The sequence below is a fragment of the Callorhinus ursinus genome, unplaced genomic scaffold, assembly GCF_003265705.2.
Source record: "Callorhinus ursinus isolate GAN/ISIS: 27379988/994484 unplaced genomic scaffold, GSC_fseal_2.0 scaffold10, whole genome shotgun sequence".
Lineage (NCBI taxonomy): Eukaryota > Metazoa > Chordata > Mammalia > Carnivora > Otariidae > Callorhinus > Callorhinus ursinus.
Genome location: NW_027397072.1, coordinates 58,755,148 through 58,774,885, shown reverse-complemented (window position 1 = coordinate 58,774,885; position 19,738 = coordinate 58,755,148). Strand labels below are relative to the sequence as shown.

At 34.9% G+C, this 19,738-nt stretch overlaps 1 protein-coding gene across 5 annotated transcripts in view; it reads right to left on the bottom strand.

Annotated features, from left to right (window-relative positions):
• The window catches only part of WDPCP (WD repeat containing planar cell polarity effector), a 447,045-nt gene that overhangs the window by 288,697 nt on the left and 138,610 nt on the right, over positions 1–19,738 (bottom strand). For all 5 annotated transcript variants that reach the window (XM_073897650.1, XM_073897651.1, XM_073897652.1 and 2 more), the window contains exons 8-10: positions 19,169–19,283; positions 16,285–16,418; positions 12,576–12,767 (exon numbers count right to left, since the gene is read on the bottom strand). In XM_073897650.1, coding sequence (XP_073753751.1) covers positions 12,576–12,767; positions 16,285–16,418; positions 19,169–19,283 — 441 coding nt within the window. The remainder of the gene's footprint in view (positions 1–12,575; positions 12,768–16,284; positions 16,419–19,168; positions 19,284–19,738) is intronic.

Genomic DNA, 19,738 nt, shown 5'->3' with positions numbered 1-19,738 from the left:
GCAACTCTATGCCAGCAAATTAGATAATCTGGGAGAAATGGATGCATTCCTGGAGATGTATAAACTACCAAAACTGAAACAGGAAGAAATAAAAAACATGAGCAGACCCATAACCAGCAAGGAAATTGAAGCAGTAATCAAAAATCTCCCAACAAACAAGAGTCCAGGGCCGGATGGCTTCCCAAGGGAATTCTACCAGATATTTAAAGAAGAATTAATACCTATTCTTCTGTTTCAAAAAACAGAATGGCAGGAAAACTTTCAAACTTTTCCTATGAGATCAGCATTACCGTGACCCCAATAACAAAGAAAGACCCCATCAAAAAGGACGATTACAGACCAATATCCCCAATGAACATGAATGCAAAAATTCTCACCAAGATACTAGCCAATAGGAATTCCACAGTACATTAAAAGGATTATGCACCACAACCAAGTGAGATTTATTCCTGGGTGGCAAGTGTGGTTCAACATTCCCAAATCAATCAATGTGATACACTACATTAATAAAAGAAAGGAAAAGAACCATATGATCCTCTCGATAGCTATAGAAAAAGCATTTGACAAAGTACAGCATCCTTTCTTGATTAAAACTCTTCACAGTGTGGGGATAGAGGGAATATACCTCAATATCATAAAAGCCATCTATGAAAATCCCACAGTGAATATCATTCTCAATGGGGAAAAACTATGAGCTTTTCCCCTGAGGTCAGGAAAACAGGCAGGGATTTCCCCTCTCACCACTGTTGTTCAACATAGTACTAGAAGTTCTAGCCTCAGCAATGAGACAAGAAAAACTAAGAAAAGCATCCGAATCAGCAAAGAAGAAGTCAACTCTCACTCTTTGCAGATGATGTGATACTCTATGTGGAAAACCCAAAAGACTCCACCCAAAATTGCTAGAACTCATACAGGAATTCAGTAAAGTGGCAGGATATAAAATCAATGCACAGAAATCAGTTGCATTTCTATATGCTAACAATGAGACAAAAGAAAGAGAAATTAAGGCACCAATCCCCTTTACAATTGGACAAAAAAACCATAAGATACCTAGGAATCAACCTAACCAAAGAGGCAAAGGATCTATACTCAGAAAACTATATAACACTCATGAAAGCAATTGAGGAAGACACAAAGAAATGAAAAAATGTTCCATGCTCATGGATTGGAAGAACAAATATTGTTAAAATATCTAGGCTGTCTAGAGTAATCTATACATTCAATGCAATCCCTATCAAAATACCATCAACTTTTTTCACAGAAATCCAAAGCTACTGGCATCACAATTCCGGACTTCAAGCTCTATTACAAAGCAGTAATCATCAAGACAGTGTGGTACTGGAACAAAAACAGACACATAGATCAGTGGAACAGAATAGAGAATCCAGAAATGGGCCTTCAACAATATGGTCAACTAATCTTCGACAGAACAGGAAAGAATAGCCAATGGAAAACAGTCTCTTCAACAAATGGTGTTTGGAAAATTGGACAGCCACATGCAAAAGAATGAAACTGGCCTATTTTCTTATGCCATACACAAAAATAGACTCAAAATGGATTAAAGTCCTAAATGCAAGATAGGAATCCATCAAAATCCTAGAGGAGAACACAGGCAGTAACCTCAGTGACCTCAGCTGCAGCAACTTCTTGATAGACACATCTCCAAAGGTAACAGATCCAAAGGCAAAAATGAACAATTGGGACTTCATCAAGATAAAAAGATATAATTCCATATGTGGAATTTAAGAAATAAAACAGAGGATGACAGGGGAAGAGAGGAAAAAATAAAACAAGACAAAATCAGAGAAGGAGACAAACCATTAGAGACTCTTAACCAAAGGAAACCAACTGAGGGTTGCTGGAGGGGGTGGGGGCGGGGAGATGGGGTAAGTGGGTGATGGACATTAGGGAGGGCATGTGATGTAATGAGCACTGGGTATTATATAAGACTGATGCATCGCTGACCTCTACCTCTGAAACCAATAATACATGATATGTTAATTAAATGAATGTAAATAATAAAAATCTAAAAAAACAAATACGTAAATAAAAAGGAAAAAAATAAAGATTAAAAAGCACTTGAGTATGTGTAAGTTTCAATAAAGAATATTCCCACCAAAAATAATATGCAGCAAGAAAATAGATACTATGCTCATCATTTTTCATACATTGTTTTATTTAAACTTTTTAATACTCCAAAGTTTGGTATTACAATCTATGTTCTAGAGATAAGGAAAATGAGTGTCAGACAGATGGTTTAAGAAGTCCTTGATCCCAAGGTTAATAAGTGATAGAGCTGTAGTTTCAAATCCAGGTCTGTCTGACTCTAAACACCAAGGTCTCTGCAAGACACACTGTGAGCATAGGGAATTAATAAGTTTCCACGAAGGTCCCAGCTTTTCCTCAATGTGATTAGAGGGCATGCATGAGAAGAACCACAGGGCATTAGGAACCTCAAGTGTAGTGGAAGGATCCCCACAGAGCGGAGGAGTGAGAATTAGGTGAATGAAATGAAGAGACAAATTATGCAAATGTCAATGGAGCCTGTTAAACTGAGTACGAAAAAGAGGCTTGTGCTGATGACCTGGGCAACTTTACCTAGCATGATTGAGGAGGTTTGGAAGGCAAGGGTCTTAATAAACTGACTTCTTTTAAAGATGCTTCATTCCTGTATTGACTGAGTTGTACTGAAAATAGACAGCATACTTTGTAAGTGTAAATGTAAAAAATCCCTAAATGAACCAAATACAAACTAAACTATTTCCTCACAACAAAAATTATACAAAAACAGACATCACTGTCAGTTTTTGCATTTGTTTGTACAGAAGAAGATAAAAAGGAAAACTTTAAGTTTCTACTATGATGTTGTATGAAATCTTCTGAAAATAATATTATGTCATTAGAAAGGGTCCAGTTTATATGACTTAAAATATAATAAGATGACAGCATTAAAATCCAAAATACCTGTAGGCTTAAAAGTATTTGATATAGTTAGGTTCAAAATTTATTTCTAAGTTGGATTTGACCCTATACAACAGCCACAGAGCAACACCACACAGCAGAAGTAGCACATAACAGGGGCTGACTCCTTGTTTTGGTGATAGAGAGCTCTGGAGTCTGGGGCAAGATAACCTCTTGGAACCGTGGTTTTCTCATCTGTAAGATGTGGATTTATTCACCCATGCTGCAGATTGCTGTATGATTTAAAAATAACATACCTAATATGCAGAGGACAAATGGGACTGCAATAAATAGTGGCTATCCTTGTTGTTCCCGAAGAGAAAGTCTTGGAGTTCTTCACAAGAATAGCAGATAAAAAGAAGGAGAGACACTGATCCTAAATAAATTCCAAATTTGGTTATTTAGAATTTGTGGCTGACACTTACATAGTTGCAAACTATAAATGTGGAAGATAATTTTAAACATAGGAAAGATTTAACTTGGAAGTTAATATTAAAGTGATTTCATTTATTTATGATATTTAGTGCTGGGCTTGGTATATGGTAGTAACTTAATAAACATGACTGACTGAATATATTTTAAATAAGATATACAATGTTCATACTTAATTCCAGGATTTTAAATTCATTTAAAATCATACTTATGTGATATTTAAAGATAGCCAATATTATCAGAATGAAAGAAACATTTCAGTCCATGAAAATAAGAAATCTGTACATATAGATACTGTCCTGATAAAGTTATCATGTACTATTATAAACAAGAAGCAGTACTAAGTACATAATGACTTAAGTATATCTTCACAGAGAAATGTTTATAAATAATTTGACTGACATGGCACAAAACCTTATTGCAGAAGTTCAGGTCAATCAGGATTCCTGCAATGATACTTGCATGTTACCTAATGTGATATTAATATTTTTAACTGATAGGAAAAGTGGACTGAGATTCCAATTAGAATTCTGAAGCAAGACATTTTGTTTATAAGCACAGAGAAACAGTAATCATTAATAAAAATGGACTCAACTCAGCTAAAATAAAGCAATGAGATGCAGGAGAGGAAAATTCAGTCATTCAGTTTTTCTGCAAACATGCTAATGTGATGGACCAAGATTATGAAAATGAAGTGTTATGCTGCATTTTCAGCAGCCTTTTAAAGTTATTAAAATATACCCTATTGACCGAAGAGCTATATGGAAGGAAAATGTGTCAATACATTTTCTAGCTATAAGATGCTCTGTTAGCCGATCATTTGCAAATAAGAAGTTGAAAACACCAAATGCAATTATACAGTTATTGCAAAATACCAAGAAAAAATAGACTTTTTAAAATCCAAACTTGCATCTACTCAGACATCTCTCATATTCATGCAACTAGTTTTTCCTCCCCAAATGAACTTAGTTCGAAGTACTAGTCAGGAGATAATCAGGCCAAGATATAACGCTAAGATAAAGAAATAAAAAAATGTGGTGTGTAGTGAAGGGAGAAATGTTAAGTGACAATGCCCTGAAGAAAAAAGCACAAAGGAGAGAAAAGAATCCAAAGACATTGGCGGGTGATATTCATGTAAGCTACCAAGATTAATTTGAAGTCTACTATCACCTTCCATAAGGCATGTTTAATGCTATCCTCTACAAACTTCATAATCAAGAATTCCTTTCTCTCACTGAGTTCTTGGCCTTTTTTTCTTTTTATGGAGGTCTAATTGACATATAACATTATGTTACTTTCAGGTGTCCAACATAATGATTCAATATTTGTATATACTGCAAAATGATCATCACAGTAAGTCTCATTAATATCCATCACCATATATAGTTACAAAGTTTTGTCTTATGATAAGTACTTTTAAGATTTACTCTCTTAGCAACCTTGAGTTCTTGGTCTTAATCCTATCTTCAGGCATTCCCCAGATTAGATGAATTCTGAAATCTAATAACTCTCTAAAGATTCTTAAAATACATATGTCAGGTTTCAGGAACAGATCAGTAGAATTCAAGTGGGAATGGCTGTGATAAAGAACATGGTGAAAAGTTTTAATACAAGCATAATGAAGAGGCAAACAATGAGACAGGGAAGAACAGTATAGATAATTAAGGGATGAAAAAACGAAGACTTTTATGATGTGTGGTGATGGGCTCAAAGTCGTCTGGAAGTCTCTAGAAAAAGATCTCTGCTTTAATTCTAAGGTAACAGGAAGGTACAAAGAAAAGCACAGAAACACAGGCTAAAGGCTATGCAATGTTCCAAGTGCCCAATTAAGAGAGATTGTGACACTAGACAAGAGGTGGATGACCATGGCTCAATGTTTTATTTTTTGTTTGCTATTTGTTTTTTTTTTGTTTGTTTTTTAAAGAAAACTGTGTGATAAAGAAAGAAATGGTAAGAATTTAAAAATTCAAGCTAAGAAAGGGCAGAAAAGATAAAGAAGAGTCCCAAGGGTCTTGGAATTTCCCAGTTTCAAGGATAAACAAGCTGATAGTTTCCTTCCTAAGAGAACTGTTTTCAGTCAAGTTTAAATCAGTCAGCTTTAAGGTTGAAACTTGTTGAAAAACACACACTGAGATGATTTCATCTTTATTCTTAAAAAAAGCTAAATTTGAAAAAAGTAGACAGAACTGATCCAAAAGTCATCAAAATAGGAACAGTACAGAGGAGGAGAAGGAAAAGCATAAGCAGTCAGTATGACTGTTACTGTGTCTGGGAGATATTCTGAAATTAAGAATGTACAGAAAGCAGAAATGCAATTACAGTGAGCTGGAGATAGGCTCAAGATTGTCATGTTTCATGTTTGGCTATAGAGGGTTGGTTCAAACTAAGTGTTTATTGGGGCACCTGACTGGCTTAGTAAGTAGAAAATACGACTCTTGACCTTGGGCTCATGAGCTGAAGACCCATGTTGGGCGGAGAGCTTTAAAAACTAAGTGTTTAAATATGACCATGAATATAGCATCCCTGATTCTGGCAAAGTGGTGATGGCGGCACTATAGTTTTGAATCTCTCTAAATCCCCACACAAAAGAAACAATTCAACTAAATAGCAAAACCAAAAACCCATGGATGACTAGATGAAGATTAAAAGACAGAGAACATTATGTGTAATGACTTTATGCTCCAATAATGTAAATAAAGTACACCTATTTAAAAATGGAAAGGAAAGAAGTGATAAAAACATAGGCAAAAAGTTTCTGAATGTTCTCAGTAATTTATATTAGTGGTAGTATTAGTATGATTATTCTCAGACTGTTAGGTGTATACTGTGAGCTAAAGTAAGCAAGTAATTATGGTATATTATAATTTGTCCCCCACGTCCCTGCAAACTAGGATTTTTGGTATGAAAATGAGGAGATACATGTTATATAGAAGCTGTTAAATTAAAACCCCTGTATCCTGAATTCGAGGTAGAAATAACAATGTGAACTCACTTTGAATACATATATATGTATAAAATCTCTAGCTCATTCTACTAAAGAAACCTAAAAACAATGACGAATCCAGTAACAACAACATACTATCACTAGCTCCCAAACTTGGGCTTAAAATACCATTTTCCATTAAAAGAAACCAGAGCTTATTGAAGAAATGGCTAATTCCAGGTCTGAGGCAGGAAATATACAAGATAAGCATGGGACATATTTGTCATACCAAATAGCAGGAAAGCTACCCAAGACTGCTGAGGTCATGACAAAAAGAAGAGCCAACTTGTAGAGGTTCCCAAACATAAGACAAGTTTGAGCTTTCAAAAGGATAACAGATACAATTTATAAAACCCATCAAGTCAAATATATTTAAATCCATCAATTAATAATGCTACTTGAAAAACAAAAACAAATTGGTTACCTTCAGGGAGTGATAAGGAACCATTTCATTATCTTGAAAACTAGCAAATAAAAGAAAAGAAACTGACATTTATCCTGATTATACTATCTATATGAATTCATCCATTGGGAAAACAAATAGGAGATGAGTACAAGCAACTCTTTATAAAAGTATCCCAATTAATAAATGAAAAAATAATAATTAGAATATCACCATTTTGCAATCCTAATGAATGAATTAATTCAACTAATGAATTAATGGATGTAGGCACTGAGCATTAACAGCTGCTAACATTAAAAGACAGACAACCAAGAGAGAACTTGACATTACATGCCTTCTGATAAAAAGAACGCACCGCCCCATATAGTCTTGCCCAAACCGACTAACTTGTAGAATTTTCAAATGATAGAGAAACATGTTGAACCTTACTACGATTATGGAAAAACAACAAAATTGGGACACTGCAGTTTCAAAAGATCAATTTTAAGGAAAAGAGAGGGATGGAGGGGGAACTTGTAAATCAAAAGATACATTAGAGTGGTTTTTTTTCTTTAAGATTTTATTTATCTGAGAGAGTGAGCGAGAGAGAGAACATAAGCAGGGGCAGAGAGAGTGGGAGAAGCTGACTCCCCTGCTGAGCAGAGAGCCTGATGCAGGGCTCGATCCCAGGACCCTGGGATCATGATCTGAGCTGAAGGCAGAAGCCTAACTGACTGAGCCATCCGGGAGTCTCACATTAGTGTTTTAAGTGGATAATATTCAACTTCAGTGTGGGGAGATGCATTAGGATGATAAAAACTACATGGCTATGTAAGAAAGTGATGGAAAGTCATGAGAGAGGTTACTTTTGGGGACCAAGAAGGGGTCGAAATCATGATGGTACATAATAGTATTTCTGGGTGCCTGGCAATGTTCCTCTTCTAGACCTGAGTGTGGTTCCAGGGATATTTCCTTCATAATAGCTCATTAAACTATACATTTATTTTGTGTGGTTTTCTTCATGCATGTTTTATAATAAAGAGATCTTTTAAAAGCTATCACACCGAGAATATAAAATCTTTGTTATTTGGTTGAAAGATAACACAATACATACATGTCTTTGGAAGAGATGTTTCTTAAATATTTTGGCTTTTCAGTTGAATGCATGTGTAACACTTTCCGAATGCTTCTTTAATCAAATTATGCTATATTAAAAGTTGGTCACATTTTTACTTTTCCATTAGTTGCTGCTCCTCTAAATCACCACAAAAATGGCTTCTAAATTTTAGAGGAAAACAGTTATCTTTGTGAGGTTTTATTTCCCTATCCCTGACAACACGTTTTAAGGTTTAATAGCTCTGCTTAAGTGTTTTTGACTAATTTGGTAAACAAATTCAGGTGACCTCTTCTGAGGAATATATCTTGAAATTACGACCATACTCAGAAAGCATTATCTAATTCATACAGTTGAAAAGTTAAAATACTTGTTGAAATACAAAGGTAAGGGAAGAATAAGTTGTGTTGTCATCATATTTTTGACAAAGTGAATGAATTAAATAGTTCTGTGATGATGGTTAAAACTTTCCAAAAGGAAAGCATAAAGCGTACGTGGAATTTAAATAAAAATCATTACCGTGTTATATATGACAATCCACACTTATACCATTAAAAACTGCTTTTAAATGAATTTATTGATAAAAAATTTCTTTTTCTACACACTATCTATTGTATATTTTTCAAAAGAAATTTTTTTTCTAGACTACATAACTCTCTCTGCTTTATGCTTCTAAATAAGATACGTGCTGTTGTTTAGAGCTCTGCAGTGTGAAATTAGACCAGGAGTTTTCTAATATCCATAAAATAAATTAAAAAATGTTCCTCCTCTGAAAGACAGATAATTCAGTCACAGAGAGCTTATTTCTATGTTTCCTTTGTTTTCTTTTTTCTTTCTTTTTTTTTTTTTAGCGGCTTGGTAAGCCAATTTTCTACTTAGAATCTACTGTTAAAACTCTCATTTGGTTCAGTATGTGGGCTTTATCCTTTCCATGGTCTGTTATGCAAAAATGATGGCTTTAAATTCTTTTTTTAAGTTTGCTGTAAAGCAGTGTTTCTCAATGTGGATGCACATGAGAATCACCTAGGGAACCTGTTAAAGAATACTGGTGCTTCCTCTCCCTCTGGATATTCTGATATAACTGGTCTGGGTGGGCCCCTTTGTAAAAGCTCTGCAGGTGATTGTAATGTGTTGCCAAGGCTAGGAACCACTACTCTAGGATCTTGTCACTTTCCAACTAAAAGCTTATTATATTTTCTGATTGAACTTGGATGGGAAATGCTTTTTAAAAATTCTATAGTTTTAACAGATGCAAAGATTAAATTTCTTCTCTATGAGGTTGCTACTCTTTTAGTTTGAATTTTAGAGTTTAAGAGCAGATTGTATCTTTTATTCTGATGATTAGCTAAAGAAGTCTATTGGTGGCCAGTGAAAAAAATTTAAAGACATATGCCAGAAAATTACTTTTATAGACTAGTGGCTTTCGTTCATATTCTAAAAAATGTGCTACAATTAATTCATAGTCAAAAATTATGTCTTCACATGTGAAGAAAAAAGAAACAATTATTTCCCTAGAGATTTCTTCCAAAGATGTTCACCTTTTGCATACAGAAGTTCAACGTGAGGTTCTGCAAAAGTAATCTTCACAAATTTTTCCAACAGTTTAACTTTGATAGAATGACTGAAAGGGCCAAATCCAAGAAAAAGCTACTCTTGCTAAAAAAAGGAATTTCTGTATCTTAATATAGTAGGATTGAAAAGGGGGGCATTAACTATGCAATCAGTGGTGAATAACTAAAAATCATGTGCAAGTATCATATACAACTTTATGAAAATCTATTCAAAAACACTTACATGAAATGGATAATTTTCCAGAAATACAAATTTAGGAAAGTCACTTCAAAATTCCTGAAAAAAAAAGCAGCCCTTAAAACTGGAATCTGTTATTTAAAAAAATCTACCTTCCTTTAAGACACCACACCCAAGCAGTTTTACAGGTGAGTTTCACCAAACGCTCAAGTATCAGATAATTCCTTTCGTTACTGTTTCAAAGAGGAGAAAAAGGAAAAGCTAGCCAAATCACTCCAGAGGGCTAGTACAACCTTTATATGGAACTTAGAAAGGATAGTAAAAGTAAAACTGTTTGCCAATCTCATATTTGAGCAAACTGTAAGGCCTCTTTAGTGTTCCCTCCTGACTATCTCCCTAAGTGGAATCAATCATTCCCCACTGGCTCCTATGATAGCTTGCACATGCTCTATCCACAGCATCCTTTAATGCTTTAGTGCATTTACTTCATATTTGTCTCTCATTGGCTGGACACTAGGATCCCTGCAGCAGGGTTATTTTTGTATTCAGATCCCTTGGAATGAAATACAGTGTTTACTCCGTGGCCATGCTCAATAGTTGTTGAATGATGTGGAAACCTAAGGAAGGGCCTTTCAGGTAGAAATACCAGTAATGTGTACAGGCAGGACATGGAAAATAAGAGGCAATGAGTAAACCACTTGGCTAGAAGAACATAGGTTTGTATAAGGAAATACCACTGGAAAGGTAGGTCAGGGCCAGTCAGGGTGGGCTTTCAGTGCTGAAGCTAAGTTTAGTTTCATATCTACTGAAGGCATTTGAGCAAGCAATGGCTAAATCAGATCCATGGCTTCAGAATCCAGGTGAGCACTTTTTAGAGGTGTCACAGACCTGGAGGTGACCTATCTGGTGGAAATCCATCATTTTAAAAATAGAAAACTAAAGTCAGAGAGAATAGGTGATCTACCCAAGGGCAAAGAACACAAAATTAGCTAAGGGCAGGCAGAAGCTTAGAGGGAGTAAACTTGACTAAGGTTACACAGTTAGCATGTATATGGTCCAACCAACAGGTAAACTAGGTTTGTCCAACTCCAAAGTCCATGATCTAGATGACACCAGGAGATAAGGTATGTAGACCATATGTATACCCTTTAGAACACTCCTAATTTCATGTAATACACTCATTTCAAATAAAGGTAATTTATGTAGAGTATAACTAAATTATTTTTACCTTTATTATAAGGCAGAACATTTAACAGAATTCTAATTAGCTTCATTACAATCATTTTGATGTAGTCTTTTACTCAATTAGCTTCTGAACCCAAGATCAATAAAGCAGTAGGCATGAAAAGCAAGTGAATAGGAACAAAGCACTTCCTTAGCCTCACAAATCCACACCTAAAGCATTACAAGTGGTTTTAGTCACTGCAACAAAATTGGAAAAGTTCTAGAAAAAGGTTAATTAATTAAAAATGACTCTGCAGTCTTAAAAGACAGTCTGAAAGTTTATAACACCAGAAGAGGCAGGTAGAGATAGAAAAAACTTGGACTTGGACTTGTTCATTGTATCTCAGAATTAAAGCCTAATAGATAATAGATTTAAAGAAAATATAGAAACATACCACAGTTTTCCTTGCCTTACAATGGAGTCAAGTCCCAGTAAACCCATCATAAGTTGAAAATATCCTAAGTTGAAAATGCATTTAATACACCTAATCTACCAGACACCACAGCTTAGCCCTGCCTAGCTTAAACATGCTCAGAAATTTAAATTAGCCTATACAATTGGGCAAAGTCATCTAACACAAAGCCTATTTTATAATGAAGTGTTGAATATCTCATGTAATTTATTGAATACTGTACTGAAAGCAAAACACAGGATGGTTGTAAGGGCAACAGTTGTTTATCTTCATGATTGCATGGCTGACTGGAAGCTGTGGCTGACTGCCACTGCCCAGCATCATGGGAGAGTAGACACATCACTAGACTGGGAAAAGATCAAAATTCAAAATGCAAAGTATGGCTTCTACTGAACATGTATTGCTTTCGTACCATGGCAAAGTCGAAAATACTAAGTCAAACTATGTCTAAGTTGGGACTGTCTATATTTTACTCAGGCAAAAACTTAAAAAGAAACAGGAAAGGTTGCTTTTGTTTTAAATTATAAAAAAGAAAAACAGAATTCCATACTCAAAGTACTGGTACAAGCTGGAATTACCCATAGGTTCACAATAATGAATGATGATGGAACCATGGTCAGGAATAGATAGGATAAATACTGCCCCCCCAACACTCCTAGATTAACCATTTTGGTGCTCCCATCCAAGGCAGGATACTAGACTGAGAAGGCCACCGCTCTACAGCCCTCCTTATAAATTCTTGCCTCAGCCATGGTTTGGTATCACAGAGTCTTCCACAAAATAAGCATTCATCTAATGTTTGCTGATTCAATGACTGAAGTATAAAGAAGGTGACAGAAAACATAGCTTTGGCAGGTATGAAATTATGGGCAGGCAGTAATGACGCTACTAAAAATGGTAATAACAAGAATCACAACAGTGATCTGTGTTTGGGAGTTTACTATATGTAGGTATTGCTCTAGATGCATGTATTAACTTATTTTTGTTAACTCTATTTTTCAAACAATGAAACCACAGTGCATAGAGCTTAATACCTTGCTCAAGAACAGAGAGCTACACAGTGGCAGAGCTTGGATTTGAACCCAGAAGCCTGTGTTCTTAATCACTGTGAGATTCAAGCCAGCCCTGGAATTGTCTGTTTACCCTATAGATATGATACTTCTAAGGATCCCACTTTACTGTAATTTCCTCTTTTGAGAATTTAGGAAAATAAATTATAGGTTTAAAAAAGTATTCATCTTTATTTCAGAACAGAAAAATTAAGAGTCTTATTTTATTTGCTCTTCAACAAAATGTATATATTTGCTTTAAATTTACCTCCAGTCTTCCTTGAGCATAACCTAGGAGCAGCAGATTGGCTCTGTCCTTCTCAGGAGAAATGGGGGCCCAAGGCCAAGCATCATCACTGACCAGTGGCCACCAGCAAGCAACTATATCCTGAACACAATTGATAGCTAGATGACGCTCTGTTGTCCTGTTTACTGGGCCAGGTATCTCGTAATAGGAAATCTAATGATTAAGGGAAAAAAGCATATGAGAATCATTTTTTAATGCAAAATCCTCCCAGTATTACAAAAATTAAAGCATCTGTAAATGTAGATAAATGCAAGTAAATATGCATGTTAAACATGTGCTTAAGGAGGTGTCAGAATTTACCAAATTCTTTTGACACATATATAAAAAAGACATATGTTCAAAATTCTCCCCATTTTTAGCAGAGGAAAGGAAAAGGAGAAATGTGAGTTAGGGAGGAATTGGCTGTAGCAATCCCAATCAATACCAAAATGTACAGTCATGGCTGCTTGACAGCTTCGACCTACACATAGGATTTAAGACCAGCTATATTAAATGACAAGTTCAGTACTGCTGACCAAGAGTATCTGACTACTGTTTAAGACATAACACGTTAACAATGACTGACAACAATAAAAGGAAAAACAACTTGAGGCAAATATCACTTTAAAGAATAATATATGAAACATATATTCTGCATAAAGGGATAAGACACAGCATCATGCGTAAAAGTTTATGCAGCTTCTGAGAATTATGCTTCTCTTTCTTAGGAAGGATTTGTAGAATTTATTATTCAAACTATGTTATTTTGGAACATGGTTATTTGAAAACATAAGCACAGCACCATCTGGGTGACACATGCCAAGGAAATATAGATTGCACCGTATTTCTGCTTAAGGAATTAATGGAAGGTTGATAGCTTGGAAGAAAAAAAAACTATCTTGCCATTGCTGGTCAGCAATAATCGAACCACTTTCTGGGGATTAAGCGCATGGCTAAGCCTACTGGACCAGACACTAGCAAAGGGCAGGGGGTCTTCTTATCAGAGAAATGCTTCTGGAGCCAGTCTCACTACATGACAGATTGCTTTCATATTCCTGTCTGCAAGGCAACAAAGGATGGCAGTAATGCGATAATGCCAGAGTGCAATGGGTGTTAAGAACCCGTTGCATTTATGTATTGTATTTAGTAAATAATCAGGCTCATCCAAATTGTGATCTCACCACTCAACCAAGGCCATTAAAATCAAGGTTAATGCTTTAATAATCCTCTGCTATTTTTTTTAATATGGTCAAAAGGAACCCTTTTCTATTTGTATGGCCATAATATTATTGACCTCTTCATCCTCTGAATGCACATCAAAAGGAACTGAAATCAAAGTAATTACCAGTGTTGTTCTCCTATGGTAAACATTTAACTCCTTGCACTGTCCCTCTCCTGTTAAATAAATTGAATTGGATTTTTAAAATGTAGACTGGAAAACTTGTTAAAGGTCAGCAGTTTCAGGATATTTACCCTGCAATTTTCCCTGCCAAAATTATTTCAATCTGAAAGAATTAAATTATGGTACAGCTGTAAAGAAAAGCAGAGTTATAAATACTCTACACTATTTCTTTGTTTTAAAATTCAAATGGGCAATGACACAACACAGATGTACTTTAGGCTTCAAAGTGAAAATTCTTATACTTATGCTCTCAATATCATTATTTTAACTACTTATCTTCTTGAGATAAATACCATAATAGACTTGCTAAGTCCTCACAAATAAACATACATTGTTTTGATATCCTATTGCCATGTAAGCATGTTACGAATTTCTAGATGAGAAAATAGTGTTAAGAGACTGACACTTTCAGTCCTCCTATGGTGCAAATCTGAAATTTCCTGTTTCCTGTGAATTTTAATGGCATCAGTATTCTATCATGATGGTCAACAGGGCAAGTAAAGTGAACAAATTTCTTAAATTATCCTTCCAATAGACATATGGCCATTTTTACTAAGTATTAAATAACTGTATTTTAAATACTGGACCAGAAAATGAAATCCATGGGCTTTTCCAAAGGGAAGCAGGTTACTTCTCCAATGTATAGAAATGATGTGGAGTACCCACATTATCCTCAAATCCAAAGGCAGAAAAAAGAAACAAATAAGCAATTCCCTTAAAGTGTAAGAGTCCATATAGTAAGTCTATTTTTCATATCTTTTCATAAGAAAAGATAACATGCTAACAGTTTCTCTCTGATCTCATTAATGGGTAGCTACTATCCTTCAGCTGAGAAGACTACTAAAATATCCATCATAGCTAAGACAGAGGAACTCGTCATACAAAATTTTATATTAGTAGCACTGAAAACATTTTAAATATATTGAGTTAATGCATATTGGAGCATTTCATTAATTTATTTACTTTTTCTATATTGGTGCATTTTAAAGACCAGTATTTGTAAATAAGCAACATTTCAAATAAACCTACAGTTAGCCAATCTAGAAAATAACATCCAATTAAGAGTGCTAATACCAGTTTTTATACTAACCAAAATATAATACATGAATACCACCGACTCCAGTTAAAGAAAATCAGTATATACAAAATATTACAGAAGCTCCACAAGGTTGGCAAAGAAAACCAAATTAGTTTATTACCACAATGAAAAACTCATTTAATATATTTTATCCCATGTCAAAAATCTTTTTTATTAGAATAGATGTTTCTACCAAATAAAATTAAATCCTCCGTATATCACCACCACCTCAATCACAATAAGAAATAATCCCAAAGGGCAAAAGGTTAGCTTAAATACTACTTTTTAAAAAACACACAAAGTTTCAAGCCACAAAGCTGACTTCTAAAAATCTTTGCCCGTATTATAGATAGATATTCTGGGTATGGCATAAGTGTGCATCTTTTTTAAGGAAGCTGTATATCAGCTCTGTTCCCAGTGAACAGTGAACTGTCTCAAATCCACGTCACAGAGGTTGGATCAATCTTGCAAACACAAGTCATTGCTGAAAAGAGGCCTTGAACTGAAACAGCCTGGAAAATGTATTAGATACTCATCCTAACAGAAAGTATGCCTTCCAAGCAGTTAAAATGTAATATGGCAAAACTTATATTAAACACATCATTTAAAATAAAAATCCTGCCTTAACAGATGTAAAATCCCTGATACAAGGAAACAAATTACCTGGAGTTAGTGAAGGGAGAGATACTAACATATGAAGGAGATTTCGTGTTGCATTTTTCTCCAGTTATAGTTGGGTGTACGTGTGTGTATGTGGGGGGTGAGGGGTCTTCCCACTCCTTGTTTATTACACTTTTCTATTAACCTTTGAAAGTGACTTCTTTCTTCTTTCTTTTCTTGTGAAATGGAAGCCAGAGCAGCTATCCTTGCCTAGAAAGATGATATGGGATTTTAGGGAAAAATGAGAATGGTGTATATCCTGCCCTTAGCAAGAAAACCATTTTCAAATGTGTAACTTGTCTCTATTGTCTATCTTTGATTTCCATAAGTACTTAATAAATTGCTCCAAACATGCCATTATTAGACTCCCATAATGAGAGTAAAAAAGAAAAGGTATGATAGCCACTATTTTCATTGAATCAACCTTAATCATATAATTAACTCTGGTTTGTCTGAAATCTAGAAATGTTCAAGAATGAGCATAATATCCATGTGATACTCTAGCATACCTTAATAATTAATAATACAATTCTATAAATTGAAATCTCTACCTTATAATCCAAGGCTGAGAGTTTTTCCAGTCTTTTGTTTGTATCAGGAGAACCCATCTTCTTGGTAAACTGAATAAAACATAGTTTGTTTTGTGTCAAAAATGATAAGATGATAAAGTTGTCTGTGAGAAGAGCTAAAAAACAAAAACAAAAAAGATTTGATAATATTATAAAATACTAAATTAGAATAAAATGATAATGAATTGAGAATTTTCACTAAAATATTACAAAAAGCTATTCTCAAAAGATAAATACCAATTGAAATAACTAGTCTCCTAAATATCATTATTTTGCAAGAATATTAAAGAAATTACAAATAAACAATAATCATCAATCTAGTCATGCATGGATTTGATACTTTCCCTTTTTCCTAATACCATTTTATGATACACTGATGTTTGGGGACAACCACCAAATGAACCAAGGCTAGAAAAGCATAAAATAAAGACTATCTCATACCTGAATGTAAAGATGAAAACATTTACTTTTATTTGTACTTAGCCTTTAATCCTGTGTTTACATGATATAAACCATCTGAGAATAAACTGGTTTTTTAGGGGATACAGATCAGTGTTCTCCAGATTTATTTATTTATTTGAGAGAGAGAGAGAGAGAGAGGGAGAGAGAGAAAGAGTGTGTGAACGCGCTCATGCACAAGCACACAAGCAGGGGAAGGGGCAGAGGGAGAAGGAGAGGGAGAAGCAGACTCTCCACTGAGCAGGGAGCCCAACATGGGGCTCTATTCTAGGAGCCTGAGATCATGACCTGAGCAGAAGTCAGACGCTTAAAATGACAAGCCACCCACCCAGGTGCCTCTGTATTTTTTTTTTTTATTTTTAAATTTTTCATCAATCAACCTTCTTTTTGAGGGTATACAAGCTGAATGAAATAAAGCATATTATACTCAATATGCACATTATATTAATTAATATCTAATAATGAAGATTAGCAAAAATATTTCTACAGCCTTATTTCTAATGCACACAAGTAGGCAGACAATTAATATTCATGAGTTACATAAAGGATTATTAATGTTATAAGAATTGATAAAAAACTTAGTATATTAGGAACTTGAGAAATGTTTTATATTGTTCCTACCATAAAGAAATTATTGAATGTTTCATATAGTTTTCTTTACTTCCATACACTGGCTGTGCAAGCAGCAACCAACAGTATATCTACACAATTACAGGAGAATCTGGAGAACTGCCAAGAAATCACATTGTTATCATGGTCTCATGAGAGTGTATTATTTTGGATATAAATAAAAGAAACAAGTAAAAAGAGATATCTCAGAGACACGAATAGTGTTGGGAGTCTCCTTTTAATTCTTATACAGGAGCATCAACATGACAAAATCATCACAGCCACTATTTTATTTGCAGTGTCAACAAAGGGGTCAATTATTACACATATGAAAATGGAACTTCTTCCATAAGAAGCTTCCTTGACACCATGTTCCTGTAAGGAAGAGGAAACGGCACACTTACAATCCTATCCCCAGCTTATTATTATCAAGAATGTTGCTAATTATAGCCATCCTGCAAAGTGCTTTTCTCTAAGATGATGAAATTGGGTCTAAGTTATTCAGAGGTAGCTAGTGATAGCACACAGCAGAAGCAAGGTTTCTGTATTCTCACCTCTGTCCTTTCCACTAGATCACACTTTGTTTTGATTATTCAGTTAAGAATCTGACAATTTTCAATCACTAATGATAATGCAACCTGTTTCTTAAACCTTTTTACTTTCAATAAAAGAATATAACCTTAAAACCTCAGGAGTCAGCACAGTATAGCAGAGAGAAAATGGGCTCTGCAGCTAGAACCTGGGTTCCAATCTCAGTTTGGTTATTTTCAAGCTGTTCCTTAGTATCTCACTTATGGGCATGTTCCTTAGTGTCTTAGCTTCAATTTCCTTATCTATAAAATGGAAATAACTATACCACATAAAGTTTTCTTTTACTTAAATGAAATAAGTAGGTTGACACAGAATTATAGAGCCTTTTAGGGCTCAATAAATGTCAGTATCCTACCTTTTCAATAATTGGCTTAAAAATCTTTGTGTGCTTTTTAAAAATATTTATTTATTTGAGCGAGAAAGAGTGCGGGAGCGAGAGTGTGTGCATGTCCATGTGTGTGTGGGAGTGTGAGGGTGGGGGAGGGGCAAAAGGAGAGGAAGAGAGAAACCCAAGCCACCTCTGACTCCATGATGAGCGATAAGCGTGAAGCCCAACTCCGGGCTCGAACCCAGGCTCAATCTCTGACCCTGAGATCACAACCCAATCTGAAACCAAGAGTTGGACACCCTACTGACTGCACCACCCAGGAGCCCCTTTATTATGTGCTTTGTAGCAAGTATATACTGATTGTGGTATACTTAAAAGGATCTGGCTTTATCTAGTATATTTGGCATTGGTTTTTGATATTTAGAAATACTGCCCAAATTTTTTCAAAAGTTAGTATTCATAGATTTTGGTAACAAAGGATCTTCCTACTAGCCAAATCATAGATTTTTTTTTTTAATTGGTGGATGTGTTGACACATTTGGGTTATTTATCCAAAATTCATTTGAAAATGAAAAATATTTGAAATGTCAACAATAGGGGACTAATTTTGAAAGAACACACCAAAAAAACACCCTCTTTTGAAAATACATTCACATTTTTTAAAGGAAAAAGTGAAAAATACTCAGAGTATGAGCCTAAGGCTTGACAAAATTTTTGTAGTAAATATTAGTCAAAACTTGTATTGGTCCCAGGGGTTGTAACTATGCTATTATAAGTGATTACTTGTGTTTCCAAGTCCCCAGTGGTAATAATTAGTGTACCTGTTGACACACTATTTCTCCTGCACCACTGTTAATGTAGGCACATGGGGGTAATTACCATCACTGATGGAGTTGGAGATGAGCTTCCCCACCAGGCTTCTGTCAATCACCACTTTTTCCAGCTGCGGCCCAGAGAGGCTTAGGGACACCAGCACACCTGAACCAAAGAGGAGCTAAAACCAGGTAAAGGGGTCAGGGGGAGAGATATACTGCGAATTAGAGTCTTTCAAAAATCTCTCTTTAAATGTATTTAAATTATAAAGATATTTACATGAGCATCTACACCATGAAATTATAAAGAGTTTTTCTTCATTGAAAACAATCACTGCCATTCTGAGTAAATAGAAACAGGGGGCTAAATGATGCACCACAATAAATGCACTGATTAAAGCTATGTGCAGAAATTGAATTTAGACCATGTTTATTAGACGCCTAATCATCAAAACACTTAGAAAACACCAATGTAGAAATAACTGCTTTGCACTGATTTCAAAAATGTACTGTTCTATTAAAATATTTTGAAAGATTACTATTTCTATCAGAAATTAAAAGAAGATTTCTGAAGGTTTGAATAGTTGTTGCTATACATTAAATATAGAAAAGATGCAACCATTACAATATAAACAAA